The 18,198-nt window shown below is 39.4% G+C and overlaps 2 protein-coding genes across 2 annotated transcripts; one reads left to right on the forward strand and one right to left on the reverse strand.

Moving 5' to 3' along the window:
• Positions 1-237: 237 nt before the first annotated feature.
• Positions 238-9,193, forward strand: LOC104465375 (dystrotelin-like; the record flags this gene model as incomplete). The annotated part of the gene is made up of 6 exons (XM_010078394.1): positions 238-383; positions 1,987-2,155; positions 4,446-4,513; positions 6,609-6,768; positions 8,057-8,537; positions 9,090-9,193. Coding segments are annotated over 6 exons (1,128 nt in total), but the record flags the coding sequence as incomplete, so codon positions are not given.
• A 3,774-nt stretch (positions 9,194-12,967) lies between these two features.
• Positions 12,968-17,658, reverse strand: LOC104465376. Its single transcript, XM_010078395.1, has 2 exons — positions 17,257-17,658; positions 12,968-13,107 (listed from the first exon to the last, which is right to left on the reverse strand). Exons 1-2 carry the CDS (start codon positions 17,627-17,629, stop codon positions 12,968-12,970), a joined length of 513 nt encoding a protein of 170 aa, XP_010076697.1. The 5' UTR covers positions 17,630-17,658.
• Between the last annotated feature and the right edge of the window lie 540 nt (positions 17,659-18,198).

Below are 18,198 nucleotides of genomic sequence, written 5' to 3' on the forward strand. Positions count from 1 at the left end.
GATGCTCCAGTCCTTTGCTTACCCAGCAGAACTGGAGCCTACCTTGCCTGTGGTCCTGCATCGTCATCTACCCCAGCTCCCCTTCTAGGGCTCAGATAGCAGCCATGAGCCTCTTCAATTGTTGAACAGATGGACCTTTTCTTTCTTATGTCTTTCTTTTGCCTTGGATTGTATCTACTTATGGGCAGCACCTGTTTGAAACTTCACTCCCTTCTTTATTATCCCTCATTCCAATAGATGTCAGCAAAGGCAAATGCAAAGCATTTTCTCCGCACCATCAGGAATAACCTGTTTCAACAGCGCTGCAGAAGAAAGGAGGCTCAGAGAAGGAGGGCTCTGGAGGTAGTGGAGGAGAGGCACTTTCCTGCTCATAAAAAGACTTTGTGAGTTTCTGTTTCTGATGAGTTTATAATCTCTGAATAATATGCCAGGCTGTGGGATATTGCTTGGTTTTGTCCTTTGAGTAACTGATTTTGTTATGACAAACACCATGTCATGGATTTTCCATTAAAAAGGGAAAGCATAAATGGAAAGTTGCTGCACATTGCTCTGGAGCTTAACCATGATTACCATGCTGACAACTTAATGACCAGTTGTCTTATAAAATATAACATACTTCTGTCTTCCTTCCCTCCTTCCTTATGTCATCTTTTTTTCTCCATGCCATTTCTTGTGCTCAGTCCAGGGTCAAGCATTGCAAATATTTAGTACCTGTCACAATTGCATGGGTTCTTAAACACCTCTTCTGTGACAAATTCATTGGAAATTAACTGTGAATATTTTCCATATGTGACCCACAGTGCGTTCACTGACAGTCATTCTACCCAAGTCCCATGGACTTGCAGTCCCATGGGATTACTCACAATAGTGAGTAGCTGGTCTCACCATTCCAGTTCTTTCAGATCAATTCTGTTGTGTGTGCTTTTAATTAATGTGTAAATTCATTACTGTATTTCCAGTGATCACAGTGGCTAATAATGAGCATTGGAGGTCATGTTGTGATTTTTCCCTATAGTTTCTCCTTCCTTGCTCTGAGATTTTAGCTGATATATAGGTGTCAAAACTGAAGGGAAGGATTATACAAGATAAGCACTACAAACGTACAAAGGGTGAGATTCCTTCCTAGTTGTATAAACACCTAGCAATTCTCTTATATCTCACATGTGTTCTCCAAATAAGTCTCACTGAAGAGTGAGACTGAAATAGGGGAAAAATGGTCACTTCTTTCTGAAAGAATTAATTTAATCCTTATGCGAAGGAGCTGTTTATAAAACTTGATTGTGCTACACTGCTAGGTAAGTACATTGCTATAAGAAACCAATTTTTAATATACAGTAAGACCAATGGATGATAGTTACAGTGATTCCCATGGAGAATATTATTTCAGTGTTTGTTTTTTAGAATATGGTGAAATGCAAAACAATTTCCATTGCTAAAATTTCCCCACTTGTATTTAGCAACAAAAAAAAAAAATATTCATTTTGAATGTTATTTAATCCTTCTGTGAGCAATCAAGATTTCTCTGTAATTCTGGGGAGTTTTGCTTACCTACTGCTTGGGTAGCAATAAGAGAAAGAAGAATTTGGGGTTGCCGTTAGCGGTGTCACTGTGGGATTTTCCTAGCATAGAATGGACTGAACAGCAGGATATCTGGCCCTTTGCTATCTTTATCTAGTTGAATTTCCCAATGTATTTAGCTCTTGGCTAAAGGAAACCAAAAAGAGAAGCAGCACATTGCACTGATACTAAATGGGTGAAAAGAAGAACCTCTTGTTGAGACTGTTGAGAGAATGGAATTTGTTTTCAGGAATTTCATTCTTCCGGACAAAATATGCCAACAGGCATAGCTAAACCATACTTCTTGCTTAGTCAATAGCATATCTGTCTGTCTACTTACAGTGCATTAGTTTTATTTTTATCTTTCTGGGTACTAAGACCATATAAGGCTCAATCCTTTCTCTACATTATTTCTCTGTTGGTATACAGTCCCTCTGCAGAACTCATTGCTTCACCACTACCTGGCCCTGAAAACCTGTCTTTCCCAGTGGACAGACCTGTCCTGGAGTCACACAAATTCATATCTGAAAACAGAACTGTAATGCAGAAGAATGAGAATAACAGCAAGACATCAGAGCAAGGCAAGACAAAAGCTCAGGTGAACAAAACATAAGCTGTAATAATGCTAAAGCTGTGAAGAAGACTTACCAAGTTAACTAATTACCTTCTAATTACCAATGGAAAAAAAAATGTAATGGGCAGCTTAACCTTTCTGTTAATTTCTCACTTATGGAAAAAAATGTGGAATCTGAAAATCTAGTGAAGCTTGAATTTGATACCTTCCCAAGATTGGTGACTAACTCCTTGACTTCCATGACCTTCAGAAGCATTTGCAAGAATGTTTGCTCTGTTATATTTTTTGTACAAGTTGTCTTAGATTAAAACATTAAAGACTAGCTAAGACTGGAGTCCTCTCTCTATTCAGACAGTAAAAAATGCCATCATGTCATAGAATCATAGAATGGCTAGGGTTGGAAGGGACCTTAAAGATCATCAAATTCCAATCGCCCTGCCATGGGCAGGGACACCTTCCACGAGACCAGGTTGCTCAAAGCCTCATCCAGCCTGGCCTTGAACACCTCCAGGGATGGGGCATCCACAACTTCCCTGGGCAACCTGTTCCAGTGTCTCACCACCCTCACAGTGAATTTCTTCCTAATGTCTAGTCTAAATCTACCCTCTTTCAGCTTATAGCCGTTACCCCTTGTCCTCTCACTACACTCCCTGATAAAGAGTGCCTCCCCATCTCTCCTGTAGCCCCCTTCAGGTACTGGTAGGCTGCTATTAAGTCTCCTCAGAGCCTTCTCTTCTTCAGGCTGAACAACCCCAATTCTTTCAGCCTGTCCTCACAGGGGAGGCGCTCCAGCCCTTTGACCAATTTCATGGCTCTCCTCTGGACTCTCTCCAACAGGTCCATGTCTTTTTTATGTTGGGGGCCCCACATCTGAACACAGTACTCGAGGTGGGGTCTTATGGGAGCAGAGCAGAGGGGAAGAATCACCTCCTTCAACCTGCTGCTAATGTTCTCCTACTGCAAGCAGATGTCAAGGAAAGATGCCTTAATTCTTATTAGTCTCAGGCCATTTTTGTCACCATGGAAATAGCAAGAGGTGAATGGGCCCTTCTTAAAGATAAACCCAGACTAGTGTCCACTCCAACTGAAATAGCTCATGCATAAAAGCTCTCCACTAATTCATTTCCAGGTTCCCTGCATAGAAGCAATGCTAGAGGAGTGGGTAGGACACTGTAGATAAAAATAAGTACAGAGCAGGTTTTTGTTTCTATATTTATTTGAGAGGTTGGTAGCTCTGCACATACTCGGAATATAGGGAACACTGAGTTGTGTTCAGACAAGTTTGTGTCATCCACTCATCTTGTTCTTCCCAGAAGCCAAGGGTGCAGTAACTGAGAACTAGTCTGTGTGTGTCAGGTTGCTCCTTTGGCTGCTACTCCTGTGCTGCCCTTTGGAAGACCTGTCTTTTAGGACTCCGCTGCCCAGCTCAAGGTTAGTGCAAGCCAGCAATGTATCTGCAGGAGAAGCTGTGGGCAGACACTGCTTAAGCATATAATTTTGATGGCTGGCATTTGTCATATTAGAAAACAGCAAGATGGGTCTTACATCGCTCTAGTGGGATTCTGTCACATGCATTGCTCTCTTGCTCATTTTTGCTCTCAGCTGAGAATTCTTTTTGAGAAGTTTTGTACTGATTTCCAAAATCTTGTAGTGCAGATTATTTCCATGTTGCTTAAAAAGATCCAGACCGGAAGTCCAATGATAGCTTTTAAACAGAATCCATGAGCTTGGAGATCCTGGGGACCCAGCTCTTAGTCTCAGAACTTCCTGGCAGCCCTGATTCCAGCCCAGCTTATACCATGCCTGTAAAGCAGCTTACATGGGAAGTGTTTGTCTCACTGACTTCTAGGCTACTGTCCCCTGCATGGCCCAGAGACTGCTACTTCCATCCAAAGACCAAGAGTTTCTCTTCTCTTTTCTACATCCACTCTGTCTCCTTCCATCTCCTTGTCCCAAAGCAGTTTGTGACTTGCAAGAGACTGTTCCCAAATCTGAATATTCCATTTTGCAGAAATTCCAGGGAATGAGTTTTTTGTTCTAATTTAAAACAAAACAAATTCTCATATGGTTAAAGTTTGTCATAGGACAAAGAACTTGTTCTACAGAGTAAATTTTACAGTCTATTCTAACAGGCACTAGAAATACTTTAATGCATCAGTTGATTGCCATCAGTTACATAAAAGTTAATTAGTATATATGTAAAAGAGACCAAATCCCAAATTTGTCATGCCCTCTTACAGCAAAATTTGCATAGAAAATTAAATGTTATTGCTGATAAAGTTATGAACAGATACTTTTCTCTTTTTTGTTATAGGCAATAGCCTCTTTCGAAGATGTGTTAAAAATGCATGAATCCATCAAAAACATTCATAGTGAAAGCAGGTGGGTAAATGCAATAGTATAGTGATTGAAGACTGATGGGCAATGCTGCTCCACTGAAGAGCTAGAAGACAAACGATTTTTCCATACTTTAGAGATTTTGAGATTTAAAAAAAAATCCTATCAAATGGGAATGAATGATAAAAATTCAGCAACAAAAAGTGTAAATGGAGATTACTGTAAAAACAGTTTCTGGCAAAGCAAAATGTTTTGTTTTGATTTCATCAGCATTTCTGCATTTGTTAGTTAACATTTCTAATAGTCATTTTTAAGAGAAAAATATTCATTCACATTAAAATATCAGAATAGCATACTTTTCCAATTTTTTTCTGAATAAGGCTTCATCAAAACAAATTCCATAATTCACATTAAGATTTTGAATCAAGGTGGGATATCTTTCTAAAATATATGCTGTAAGCTATACAGGCTTAACACAAAAGCTATTGGTAAAAAATCCACAACTTAGATTATCACAGAAGTCCCTTCTGATATTCAAACCTTTTACACAATAAAGTATTAATTCCTAAACTACAAATTTCTTGGGTGGTTGGTTTGTTTGGCAGGGTGGGGTGTAGGGGTGTTGGTGTATGGGCAACCATGCTTACCTTTTTACTTTCAATTTTGCTTTCCCCTCCTTCATTTTTGTAGTTATATATGAATGTATGGTAGATATAATAATGTCTGTGAACTCTGAAACCAGTGGAATTTATAGCAAAGGGTAGAATTTGATCCTGAATCTACTCTCTTTATTTCCTTCAGTATGTTCAGTTACCTCTGTTCCTGTTTTGTTTCATTCTAATAAGTCAATATACAATTGCTGCTCCAAATTCATACAAGGGCACTTCAAGACTAGAGCAAAGCAATTGCAGTTTCATTGTAAGTCTCTGTCCTTGCCTATGTTCTCACTGTTCTCACGTGGGAACATAAAGAGATATGGCAAAGATCTTCAGCTTTGCTTTAGATTAGCAATAGTTGAGAGGGTATCTGGGAAGCCTGCTCCTGAAATATTGCATCACCCTGTGACACAGTGCCTGTCATATAACTGTGAATGAATCACAGTACTCATGGGAAGCTCTTTGTTCTTATTTGTGGATCACAGAACTGGGCTCTGAGTTAGTTTAAGGTAGTCAGCATTTTACAGTAAGACCCATTAAATGCTTATTATAAGGGACCACCGTAATAACAATTTTAACTTTATAAATGGTCTGACTTGCTGTCCCATTCAGACAAATCTTGTATAATGAGAAGGAGAACGACAGTAAAACTGATGGGGTTCTTGTCTGTGAGCCAATGCACACCCAAAAGAAAGTGAATCAGGTGAATTTCTGGATGTAACTAAGCAAGGGAGTTAACTATTTCAGCCGCGTGATATGATGAAGTTTATGGCTGTAGTGTTAAGAAGCTTTTCTGTCTGTCTCCACCTCAGCTGTGGGGAAGACAAAACTGTGTTTCTACCCTGATTTCGTAGAGAAATTCCAACTCTAGGACAGACATGTGGGTGGTATTTTTGTCATACTATGCTCTGAGTAGGTAATTTCTAAATCTTCTCTGGTGTGCATGGCAGGGTGGCACTTCTCATTACAAAAATCACAGTATTTTTTCCGGGATAAGTGATCTCTGCAGAAACTGTTGGTATCATCAAACAAGTGACGTGAAATACCAGGAGCAGGAAGGAACTCAATCAAAGGGGTAGAAGCTGCTTTTACTCCTTTATTGCACAGCGGGAAATAATAGGAATCTTTTGTAGGTCAGGGAGTTGCTGTAAGTGGTTTGCTTCTAGACAGAGGGACTGCTATAATGGATCTCCTGTTGCAGCCACCTTTGTGGGAGAAGTAGAACCCCAAGATGCAAGGCTCAGTCCTGTCCACAGTTCCACTCAGCTCACACCTTTCCTCATCTAGAACACTCCTGTTTTTGCTAATTCCATGGATACAGCCCAGTTCCTGAAATACTGGCCTCTAACCCCAAAGCTGATAAAAATCTCCTGAACTGATGAAGAGAAGAAAGTTTGTGCTACAGTATTTGCTCTTTTCCATGATTGCATATATTTGTGTGTGTGTGATCTAGCAAAAAACCCTCCTTCCTGCATCCCTGGCAGGTACATGAAGAAGCAGTTCAACAAATGGAAGGACAAAATGCAATTTCTTCACAACTGCCAGGAAGACAAAAGCTGCAAAATAGAGGCAAAGCTCCAGAGCCTGAAAGCAAGCCATGAAAACCTGCAAATGAAGCTGCAGCAAATGAAGCAAGAAGTAAAGGTATAGTGATAAATATACCAAGAATCCTAGGGGCAATTACTGAACACTAACTACTCCTTTTCCTGGAGGCCAGACTCTTGATACTATTTTGTGCACCTTCCTCTTGTCTGTTCAGTCATCTTAGGTTCTTGTCTTCGGAGAAAGCAGACAGGCTCTTTGCAGCAGCGATTTTCTTGTCATTCTGTATATATTTAACATCTAGCACAGACATCCATGTCTGGGATGTATAGATACTACTGCAATTAAAATAATGAGAGGGTATTCCAATAAGAGTGAGAAAATGGTTTCCAACAGAACTGTTAGATACTTCTTTGCAGTCTTTTATTTAGAGAAGAATCCTGTATTGGCATTGAATAAATTAAAATACTTGTGTCATTTGTAGTTGCTGTCTTGTACCGGGATGTAATACAGACCTTTTACAGAAAATATTTTATTTCTTTTCAATTGTATTAACTCTTGTTCAAGTATCTCTGAGGTTCTAAAAAGGCCTTTATTTCACAGGGAATGCATACATATTTGGTGCCTACAGCATTTTTGTAACACTTTCTGTAACGCTGTGTTCAGAGTGTTTCTCAGGGATGGTCAAACATAGAGAAAAGCCAGACACATCTGCAGTGGCAGTGCACACTTGGTCAGCTTTATATCACTTGCACGTGGAGTCCAGTATGACTTGGCATGTCACACTATCCTGTGTGTATGCTGTGACGCTGCCCTGTCTGCAACATGCAGGACTGGCTGCACACATGCAGCTAAGTGTTATGTGCGTGCACAGGCAGCTCGGTGCATCCCAGTTACATCAGACTCAGCTTTCATGCAGTGGATGGTATTTGCTATCACACTTCTGTCTAGAAAATTCCAAGTACAATTGTGGCATTGACAACCAACCTAGTTTTGGAATTTCAAATGTTAACAGCCTCAGGTGTTTTGCATGTGTTTAATATACACATATATTTTTCCCCATAGTTTAATTATTTTAGAACAATTTTCCTGCAAATTTACTCTTGGAACATTATTATTCCAAATTTTCAATGGCATTAGAGCATATAATATCTTCAAATTGGAGCTGTGGAAAAAATGGCCACATAGATTTGTCCAAACTCAAACACCAAGTTTTATTTTATTGCAGGAAAATATTTTATTTGTGAAAATAATTTATTTAGTTCACCAGAAATTTAAAAAAAAATTATTCTTCTGACCCAAAATTATTTTCCTATCTATTTTAGTACTACCAGCAACCCAAATTATCAATTATTTTCTCAATGTAGTTTCTGTGTTTTGTCTATTGTAGACAATGTTACAGTCGTCAGAGCATCCTTTTGCACAGTGTCAGAATATGATGCCAAGAAATACATATGTCCTGCCAGAAAGGAGAATACATGATGGATTAAACCCTGCTCAAATAAGGCCTACTTCCAGAACATGTGCAGACTGGAAATCTTTGAATCCCCCCAACTCTGCAAATAGAATCCAGCTTTTACAGATACCTGAGGTTCCTGCTGCAGTGGACTTTATGTTCTCAGAAAACCCACTGGAGTCAGTGCCCCTGGAGAACAACAGACCTTTTATGGGACTGTATAAAAAAGCAAAAGAGAATCAAACACATCTGCCTGAATTGACAGAAAACTCCCTCAGTGGCATCACAAGGAATACAGTTCTTACTCCCACTGCTGTGCAGATACCACCTGATGAGAAGGAAGTCAGTGAGGAAGTGGAACTGCAGCAGCTAGTGATAAAACTGAAGGATGCGTTGTCTCTCCAAGCCCAACCAGGTATAAGTTCTTCCAGTTATCCTGACACTATCTTCTCACCTTCATCCAGTTTATAATATTGTTCATAATCATCAGAGGAAACTCAGAATCTTGCCTTTGCCATTGTAGAAGTACTCTAGCTCTATACTATAAGGTAGAACATCTTCCTGTAAGGTGGAATATAGTCCCTAATGTTGGACTAATTTGAAACAGGATGAGTCAAAGTGCATAAGAGGAAATTAGTCTCCGTAGTCAATTAAGAAGCAGACTTACACTGGTGAGGGCACTGGAGGTCTTTTCTGTTGCCACTTCTGTGGCACTCTAGTCCCAGGCAGATTTACAGCAGTAACAAATCCCTTTGTAATTGATGGTCTTACACAGGAGAGCTTTGTTCAACAGTCAGGATGCCACACTTTTGATAGTGAGGATGTAATAGATAGAAATAGATAGAAATAGATAGAAAAAGCTGCTGTTAACTAGAGTTATCTTAAATTATTGACTTATAGAGAGTTTTTCAGGGTTCTAGCAGCATCCAGATGCTCTGAAAGACTTAATATCTGCTCTACTTTTTAGCCCAACAGTCTGCTTTGCAGCAGGAGTTCTTCTCTACAGCTGAACATGTTTGCAGATCCTTTTCTGACCTCATCAACCAAGTAACTTCACCAGCTTGTAAATGATGGAAACTACCATTCACCTTACAGGCTCACTGAACTATTGAAGGTAATTGATGCCATGTCAGACTCTGCAAAGTGTCCCAGATGTTGCATTGTTATAACCCAGCATAACAGATTTCTGTCTTTACTGACTTCACCAGGAATCATAAATAGAGAATGATGTTCTTTTTCTGTTGGTGGTTTCCAGCTCCTGTGCAGTAGAAGCTGGCCCAGCTGATAAAAATCAACACATCTTCACTAACGTTACTCTGGCTTTCACAACTGTTCTGCCCTGTCCTCTCTTCCTACTGCTATAATCAGTAATGGCTTGTGTTTCAGAAACACTTATTTTTTATATGAGAGTTGGCTTGAGTCAACTGGTTTCAGTGATGTATTTTCTATCACATCATTGTTTCTTAGACTAAAGGAAGGAATAAGTTCTTAACTGTCAGGCTTCTCAATACTTGATATTTACATATTAATATTTTTCCAAACTACTCAATTCATATTTAAAGGAAAAGATGCTTTGAACATTTAGAGGAATGTGATTGCTTTAGAAGAGCCTTTCCATTATTGATTAACTTACATATTAGCATAGAACAGTTAATAAGAATGTAAAGTTTAGTATAGAATGGTTAATAAGAATGTCATTTTACCTGCAGCATCTAAAATGTGAGAAAAGTAATATTTTCCGTGGTTACTAGTACTTTGTATTTGGTGGAACATATCTAAAACTTCCAGAGTATTAAAAATACTTATCAAGCCTGTACACACAGATACAGGCATATCTATGGATGTAAGTAAACATATAAGCTGCACAGAAGTTTATAAACAGATGATTGGCTGTAGGTAGCAGGTTGTACTTGCTGAAATTACAAAGCATCTATCAGCCATCAGCAGGGAAACAGGCTGGGGTTTGAAGAGAAAGGAAGATGCAACATAAACAAAACATTGCATACTGCTCTGATCCATTCATTACAGGCTAGCTTCATTTCTTAGAATGGTGGGTGAGTGAAAGCCTTAGAATTTAGGTCATTCTTAGAAGAAAACAAGTAGATGCTCACTTCTTTCATTGCTGCTTGTTTGCTACATTTCTTACTGCAGTCCAGCTCAGTGAGGTACATTAGTATAGACCGTGATGATAGTGTAATCAAGTGCATATTGTTTTAGTGACAGCAGTTCTGAAGGTTGAGGTAATGGGTTAAGATACAGCATGTTAATAATTTGCATGTTATTATCAGATGTACTTCTTTCAATTGTTAACTATTTGTTAAGTGACAATGAGAACTAATGGCAAATTTACCAAGTATTAATCCTCAGCAGTGCAACTGATTGCCCATTGCTCTCTCTTTAGCTGTTGATATGCTATAGTTGAATTATGATGTATCTCTTGTTGATGACAGCAACAACGAAAATATTTTTTTCTGATAATGCTCAGAAGTATTTTAAAGATCTGAGAAATAGAAATAATGCAGTACCACGTCAGGGAGAAAAATTTTAGATTCAGCCACTTACTATCACTGTTCTATGCAAGAGGTGCATAAAAAATAGTGAATGAGTATGTGCATGTGGGCTCAAAACCAGTTACGGTTCAAGAAAATTTGCATACTTTCAAGGATTTTAGTTGAATCACTGGAACTATACTAGCTTTCCAAGAGAGAAAATACTCCTAGTTTTTACAGGATTTTTTCTATGATTACTAAGAAAATAAACTTTGTTTGGGTGAAAGCAAAATGGTTTTGGAAGCTTTGGAAGAAAAGTCAGGTAAATTACATATTCTGAAGCTTTGTTTCATGTGTAAGCAAACAGGATTTACCTTGATGTAATTGAAAAGGCCAATGAAAAGTGTAATGCTTAAGAAAAGCTGCTCAGCTGAAAGCTTAATTTTCCACATAAATTTTCCTGGTCTTGTATTTTTCAGAATGAATTATAATCACCAAGACAAAGGGACTGTCTTGACTCATTAAAACGGCTAGAAATCTTGTTTGCTGTTTGTAGCACCTCAGCCGCCTTCTTGAAAGACCTTACACTGTGGTAGTGATAGTAATGAACATTCCGGGTTCTTTCCATTCTGTTTTGGTCACAGGAGGCCTTAATTACACATACTGCAAACACTCAAGAATTACAGCAACAAATGATGGTATATGACTAGAAGTTTGTCTAGTATATGGTATATAACAAGTAGTTTGTCTCTAGCAAAGGAAGGGTGAAGACAGTGAAAAGCAAAGAAAATTGAGGGAGGAGGACCTGAGAAAACAAATAGTGATGAAGTCACTTGAAAGTGGATACACCTGTATTATCACATAAACAGAATATAGTGTGAGACAGAAGCTTAGTAGCTTTTGCAATATACCACTGCCAAGAGATACAAACAAGAATCAAATGAACTTAACTTGATTGTGGGAAGATATCAGTCAGCTTCTGATGAGGCTTTCAATCTCCTTCAGAGTGAGTGCATCTGAATTAAAATTGGTTGGAAACAGTGACAGCTGACAAATACCAGTTTGGTCCAATGCAACATAGAACAGGTCTGGAGCACAAATCCTTACAAATATATATTCCTGAACCACCATGAACTCTTACTTCATGGTAACACATAAAGACTCAAAGAAGTGTTTTCCTGTGCTAATAAGCAGTTGTTTAGCTACCAGGTCCCTGTAAGATGAAAGGGACAAAATCCCAAAGCCTTTATTTTGTTGTTACTCAGTTCAGCTGACAATGAAACAACCTCAGTCAGACACGCTCATCCCATCCTTCTGACACACTCAGACTGAGAAACAGTAAGCCAGGAACAGTATCTGCAAAAACAATCCCAGCTCACCCCAAGATCTGCCATGAAGTTTACAGGCGAGAGTACCCTTGAACCACAGGGACATTTTGAATTATTCTTGTGCAGAAAATCTGCTTGCATCTCATACTTACAGCACTTGATTTTTCTTAACACAGCCACACTAGAAGGCCCCAATTCATAGTGACTGAATCAATACCAAACATCAGCATAATCTGATTGTGTTTTCACACCAAATTGTTGAAATCAGGATAAAAGCAAGCAAGATCTAAGTTATAAAATAGAATTGAGATCTTCAGAGACAATAAATTGCCTGAGGTGATTTAGGAACTTTATCACTTACAGGTTTACATATAACTAATTGCATCCCCTTTTATATTTCAGCACAATTAATAACACAGGTTGTCTCTTTTACATCAGCAATTTCCAAATGTTCTCCATAGCGTGACCTATGCTAGAGCTTCATCTGTTTTCTCAGTTTTCCCTGCCCCTACTGGAAAACTGAAAACATTTTTGAAAGTATTTTTAATATAAAAATATGTACTACTTTTCTTTAGTAGGATGAGGTCTTTCAGCAGTGGTTGCTTTGTACGAGTGTATAGCTACGCTCACAATAAAACATCACCATCTTGACTCTAGTTCCGTCTTGGAGCCAGTGGAGGCATTTGGCAACTTCCTGCTTTGCTTTTCTACGTCTTACTGGAGGATCAGTTGTTTCCTATTTTGGCACTCAAAAGACAATAGTTTGAATAGGTCAGATGCCTTATAAAAAGCCTGACGTACACACCAATTAAAGTAGATAACTGCTTATAAATCATGCAGTTTATTAAGGAGATTAAATTCATAGGTAATTAAAAAACCCCACAAGTCCAAGTTAATCAGGGATACAATGCTTATAGTTACAGGCATTCTTCTACCATGTAAGTTAACAACAATGAGAATTAAAATGCAAAAAAATAAAGAGTAGTAGTTAAAAAATACCTATAAATCAATATCTTGGACTGAATGTGTCATTTCCTCTTTTTCCCTAGCTTTCCAATGATTCTTCCAAGTAATGTTGATCTACTCTTATGCATGGGGATACTTGTTAAATCTTCAAACAAGTCTTTCTTCTTCAGATCTGGTGACCTCTGAATATGAGAAAATATCCCTGAAAAGTGACATGAAAATGCATATAAGTAATCAACTTCCAAACAGCAAAGAGCAGCTGAATACTCAGTTTCCCCACATCCATGTTTCCTCTGTCTTTAGCTGCTACTGGTCTCTATTTTATTGGCATTGCCCCCAAACCTCTCATTTTGGTGATAGCCATATCCCTCCATTTGCAAGTTGCCTTTCAGTGACAAGTTCCTTTGATCCTTTCCCCCAGCATAGACCTTTTCCTTCTGTCTTTCTATAAAACTCTTCCACTTGTAATTAGCAGAGTCAAAGTACTCAAGTCTGCTCAGTCTTCCTGACTGGCTGTCTTGTCATCAACCTTGCACAGTGGATGAGATCTCTCACACTGCTCAGTAGCACATTTGTTATTTCCTGGAGGAACTATGGGGCATTTTCTTTGCAATGGTCTCAAAAGCCAACAGATTGGCTTTCTTTCTTTTAGACACACCTGTCTTCTGAAAAAGTAACTGGTTAACACAGTATGTGTTTATTTACCAGACCTCAAATGCATAATACAGGAGCCTTTGCCTCACAACCCTCCCTGGCACCGTGCAGCCCAGCAGACATGGGACAGCAAGTTTGTGACTGTCCCTGGCAGGTAGGCAAAGTGCAAGGGCTGATCTGAGACCAATTACCTGCACCTGTGAGGGAGATGTTGCAGCTGTGGCAACTCTGAGTGATGAGGTAGCAGGGGGACTGCTGGGTAAGGAGAAAAGAGGCAGAAAGGGTTTTGTGTTTGTGTGCTTTAAATGTTTATACTGGGGATGTGCCATGTGGCTTCTTGGGGCAGATCTTCTTGTACAGCTGCTCTTCAGGAATAAAAGAAGCTATGTTTTCCTTGGGGTTCTTAAGTCTTATTTTGGCTCATTAGGAGTTGTTACAATTATGATGTATCTAACTCCAGTGTTGTCATATGTTGGAAATGTTTTTTATGAAACCTGCTTTTTTATAGTGTTTGGCTTTTGTCAGGGGAAAGGGATGAGTTACCGAAGACACCTTGGCTAGGTAACTGTAAAGGACTCTCCCTGCTTGCTTCAGTTTAAAGCTGACTAACACTTCTTTGCAGGATATATAGGAAAGTTGTAATGCTTTAAAGCGTTAAGTAGGCTGTTAGCTGGATTGAGGCAGTTTGTTGGATAACTTGTATGCAACTGTTCTGATTTTGCTGTGTTTTTTATGGATTGCATGGCATTTGAAGAGTATCTTCAGACTTGTTAGTTACTATAATCAGGAGCCTGTTAGGACTAGGTCGGTTCAGAAAACAGTGTTTGAACGTGTAAGTCTGGATCTGGACTACCTCTACTACTGACTGTCGTGGTGAACGCTCAAATAGACTTGCTTCCCAGGAGGGCAAAGTATGAGGAACTGTGGAAGTACTTCTTAGGTGTGATGATGTAGCTCTGTTCAGAACTACTGAGAAGCTTTACCAAGGACTTCACTAGGTTGGCTTGGAGGGCTTCTCTGTTTTTTTCTTAGAAAAGCTCAATTCCTGATACTGAATTTTTACAATGATGTAATGGGATTTATCCTTTTAGTTCTGAAATCTGATACTAGAATAATAACACCTTAATATCAGTATTTCTGTGCCAAGTTCAGATCTCTGTCATGCTTTTCTAATTCAATTATAGGTTTAACAAACTACAGTGAATGCAGCTTACAGATTGCTCCTGATTTATGATCCTGTTTGCAGTTTAAAAAAATGAAATTGTGACTATATAAGAGGAATAAGATGAAAAACTTAAGTATGGAGCAACAAAGATCTTATCAACAGTTGCAAAAGTAACACTATAAAGCAAAAAAAATCTTGCTTTATTTTTTTTACTTCTAAAACAAGCCTACTGAAAGCTATTCGTACCCACCCATGTAGACATGAGGTACACAAGGTCATTCAAATGCCATTAGTGCTGCTCTTTGGGCTAAGAACATAGGCTTGTACATCATGCATAAGCGGTAATTCTGTTCCTTTTCATTTGCTGGGATGCGATTTCTATCTGCAGTTATTAGTGACTGATTTCTGCTTTCACTGATGAAACAAGGCAGTAGGGTGAAGGGTTACAAAGATTAAAACAACTGGCTTTGTTAAGAAACTGGGAAACTTGGATGAGAGGTTAGATAGTTCCTCCAAAAAATAAAATTTAGGCTCTCACTACTACAAGCTGCATGCTACTAACTGATGGTAATCAATTGTACAGAGAAACCAGATTAAATGATTACAATTCACAAAACAAAGAGGTAAAAGAATAGAGAAGGGGAGGAATCTTTGTCTTAAAGTGTGAATACTTAGTAGTGTCTTAAAATCTCTCTATATAGGAGTAAACAAAAGTCAGTATTAATCGCAAAACCGATAATTTGATTCTTCAAAATATGTTAGACTGTAACTCTTAATCTTGACTGGAACAAAAGCTCTTTGTTTGGGAAAATCACAGTGTGATATAGAAGTGAAGAGCCACATGTAAACAAAAGGCTGATAATTTAGACAGTGACATTCAAAGCTGCAATCCTGAAAACAAAAGTTCGTCTAGTGCTTTAGCCTGGTGGGCCTCTCAGTTTTTGATAGTACTTCTGCCTTGTGTAAAAAGCTGCATTCTGTTTGCACCCAAAAGTGTATCAGTGTGGTCAGGACTGAGCGATGTATTGCTTTTGTGATGTCTAACGCTGCTTGGGAACCAAAAGGGTGTTCTCTGCTACCTGCCATTAGCATATCTCAACACAGCAAAGATCTTCTCAGAGCTGTGTGATAGCTCAGATTATTTGCAAGAACAGGATAGGATCAACTCCTTGCTTTTAAAATGCAGATAGTCGTTTGGCTGAGAGTTTATAAACTGGCCCTGTGTGTGTGAGGAGTCCTTCAGTCTGAGGAGACTGGTTCAAACACAATTCTTATCTCCTAGCTTAATGGCTAGGATACTCTCTGTAGGTAATGGGGGTGAGGACCTCTCCATCTTTCCTATCACAAATCCTATCTTTCAATACACAAAACATTTAAAGTTTGTGGGCAAGAGCTGGACTGTCCAGCGATATAGTGTCCCTGGGGTGAAAGAATCCTGAGTTCAAGTCTCTTTTTTAGAGACACTCTAGTGAGTGACTGCCCAGAGAGGTTCTTCATTATTCCATGGACATTCTCCCCAAACATCTGAATAACTACGACACTGATCTAGAAAGTGGAGACAAGGGTCTGAATGCATTCAAGGGGAAGGCAGTTCCGTCTTCTCCCTGTGGGCCCTCTGCGCTATACTGTTGGTGATGGCAGTAGCAGTTCTACTCCTCCCTCTGCCCCTTTCTGAAAGTGCACATTCTCAAGGGGAGGGTGCATCTGTTGGTAGCAGGATCAGAAATGAAGTGTTGGAAGGGACTGAGATTTAGGAAAAGCTATGCTGTATATTCCTGCAGGGAATGAGGAGGATAAGTGACATGCTGCCTTTTGCAGATCCTGCTGTACAGCTCTCACCTTACCACATGTGGAGACACTTAAAACCTGGGTATTCTGCTCTGGGGCTGGGAACCTGGAAATTAGGAGTTGCAGCACTTGGTGTCATAGGGAGTGTTATTCCTCCTGAAGCTGTAGCTGCGTCTGAGAGCCTGCACGCATCTGAGTCCTAGGTCTGTTTCCATTGCGTCTTGGGCAAAGTTACCAGTATGGAAGTATTGACTGGTTGACTACTAGATGGCAAGTAAACATACTCTTACTCTTCTGCTGGAAGACTGCTGTTTTCCCCAGCAGCACCAGTGTGATACGCTCCTGGGGTGACACGCCTCTTGGAATGAGGAATTTGGAACTAGCCTCTCCATGGCACAACAGTGGTAAAAATGCTGGTGTAGAAGAATATCTTTGTATGTTCAGTTGCTGAGCTGCCTTCTTTGTTTAAATCCTCCTATGTTTTGCTTTCTGCTGTCCCTTCTCCCCACCAAAATGAAACTTACCTTGAACTCTAACGACAGCTTTTATTTGAAGGTCAATTTTTTACTGAGATCACTTTGAACATAAACATAGCTCTGTATTGGACTGGGGAGACTGGAGAGTGGTTGGGCAGCAGTGTCCTCTGTTTCTGTACTAGTACCACATAACTCAAGCCTGTATATCTTTTCTTTCCTAATAAACTCTAGTTATTGCCCATGAGACCTATATTAAAGGAGTAGTAACCTTGGTTTCTCCCTGTGAACTGAGAACGCAGAGTAGCAATCTTCTGTTTATCTTCTGCTAGCTGCCTTCTCCCTAGGCCGTGGGTTCTGGAGAGCACGCAGTCCACGTAAATATCCCAGAAGAGCTGAGCCAGGTCCCAAAAAAGAGCCCCATGTTTCAAGTTCTCTGATGATTTCAAGAAGATCATAAAGTCCCAAAAACCACTGACAGAGTCAGAAATGCGAGGCTTCCTCATCTCCAGTAAGACAGCTGAGGAGGATTCCCAACACTGCGGGTCTGCTCGCCCAAGAGCTAGTGGATCAATTTGGCTATGGCACAAGAAAGGTGTCACACAGAATGCTCCCATGATTAGCAGAGAGCAGGTGAGTCTCATGTTGCAGTGGAGTTTTCGTCTGCTCCCAAGGTCCAGTGTGTCACTGAAATGTAACAAAACCAAAAGAAGCTGAAAAACTTCTCACTGTTAGATGCAGAACAGCCTTGGTACCTTACATAATACAGAAGGCACTTCAGATGTTGATAATTGTTTCTCTGCTCTTTAAAAATCTGTGTATGCTTTTTTTGCATGTATGAATATAAATATTAGTGGAGTGGCATTACCTGTGCAGGAGAAGTGTGTGTTAAAATTTGTTAATCATCCTCAAATCCATATGATGAATTCTGTTATCTGTAACTTCTTCCTATTGAAAGTTTTTTTCATTTCTTGATTTACAGATCCCTAACCTTTCTCAGTATAAATCCATTCCTTTTTACAGAGAATTTAAGCCTTTAGGCAGTCTTGCTTTCCTCAAAACTTTATGAGCCCTTCAAAATAGCCTGCAGAGTCACAGGGATCTGTGGACAGCAGGTAGAAAACTGTGTTGAAAGTGTGTTCTAACGAATTAAAGGTAGCTGTTATGCTGTGGCTTTGCTATACCCTTCTTTTCAGACCTGTTCACCTGTTCA

This window comes from Pterocles gutturalis, unplaced genomic scaffold (genome assembly GCF_000699245.1).
Source record: "Pterocles gutturalis isolate BGI_N339 unplaced genomic scaffold, ASM69924v1 scaffold51918, whole genome shotgun sequence".
NCBI lineage: Eukaryota > Metazoa > Chordata > Aves > Pterocliformes > Pteroclidae > Pterocles > Pterocles gutturalis.

Excerpts from the sequence above, each read along its gene's own strand:
- LOC104465376 (XM_010078395.1), bottom strand. The coding sequence starts at position 17,629 with ATGAGACTCACCTGCTCTCTGCTAATCATGGGAGCATTCTGTGTGACA. Across the intron at positions 13,108-17,256 it reads GTTCACAGGGAGAAACCAAG|GGATATTTTCTCATATTCAG; the intron begins GTTACTACTCCT and ends GTCACTTTTCAG.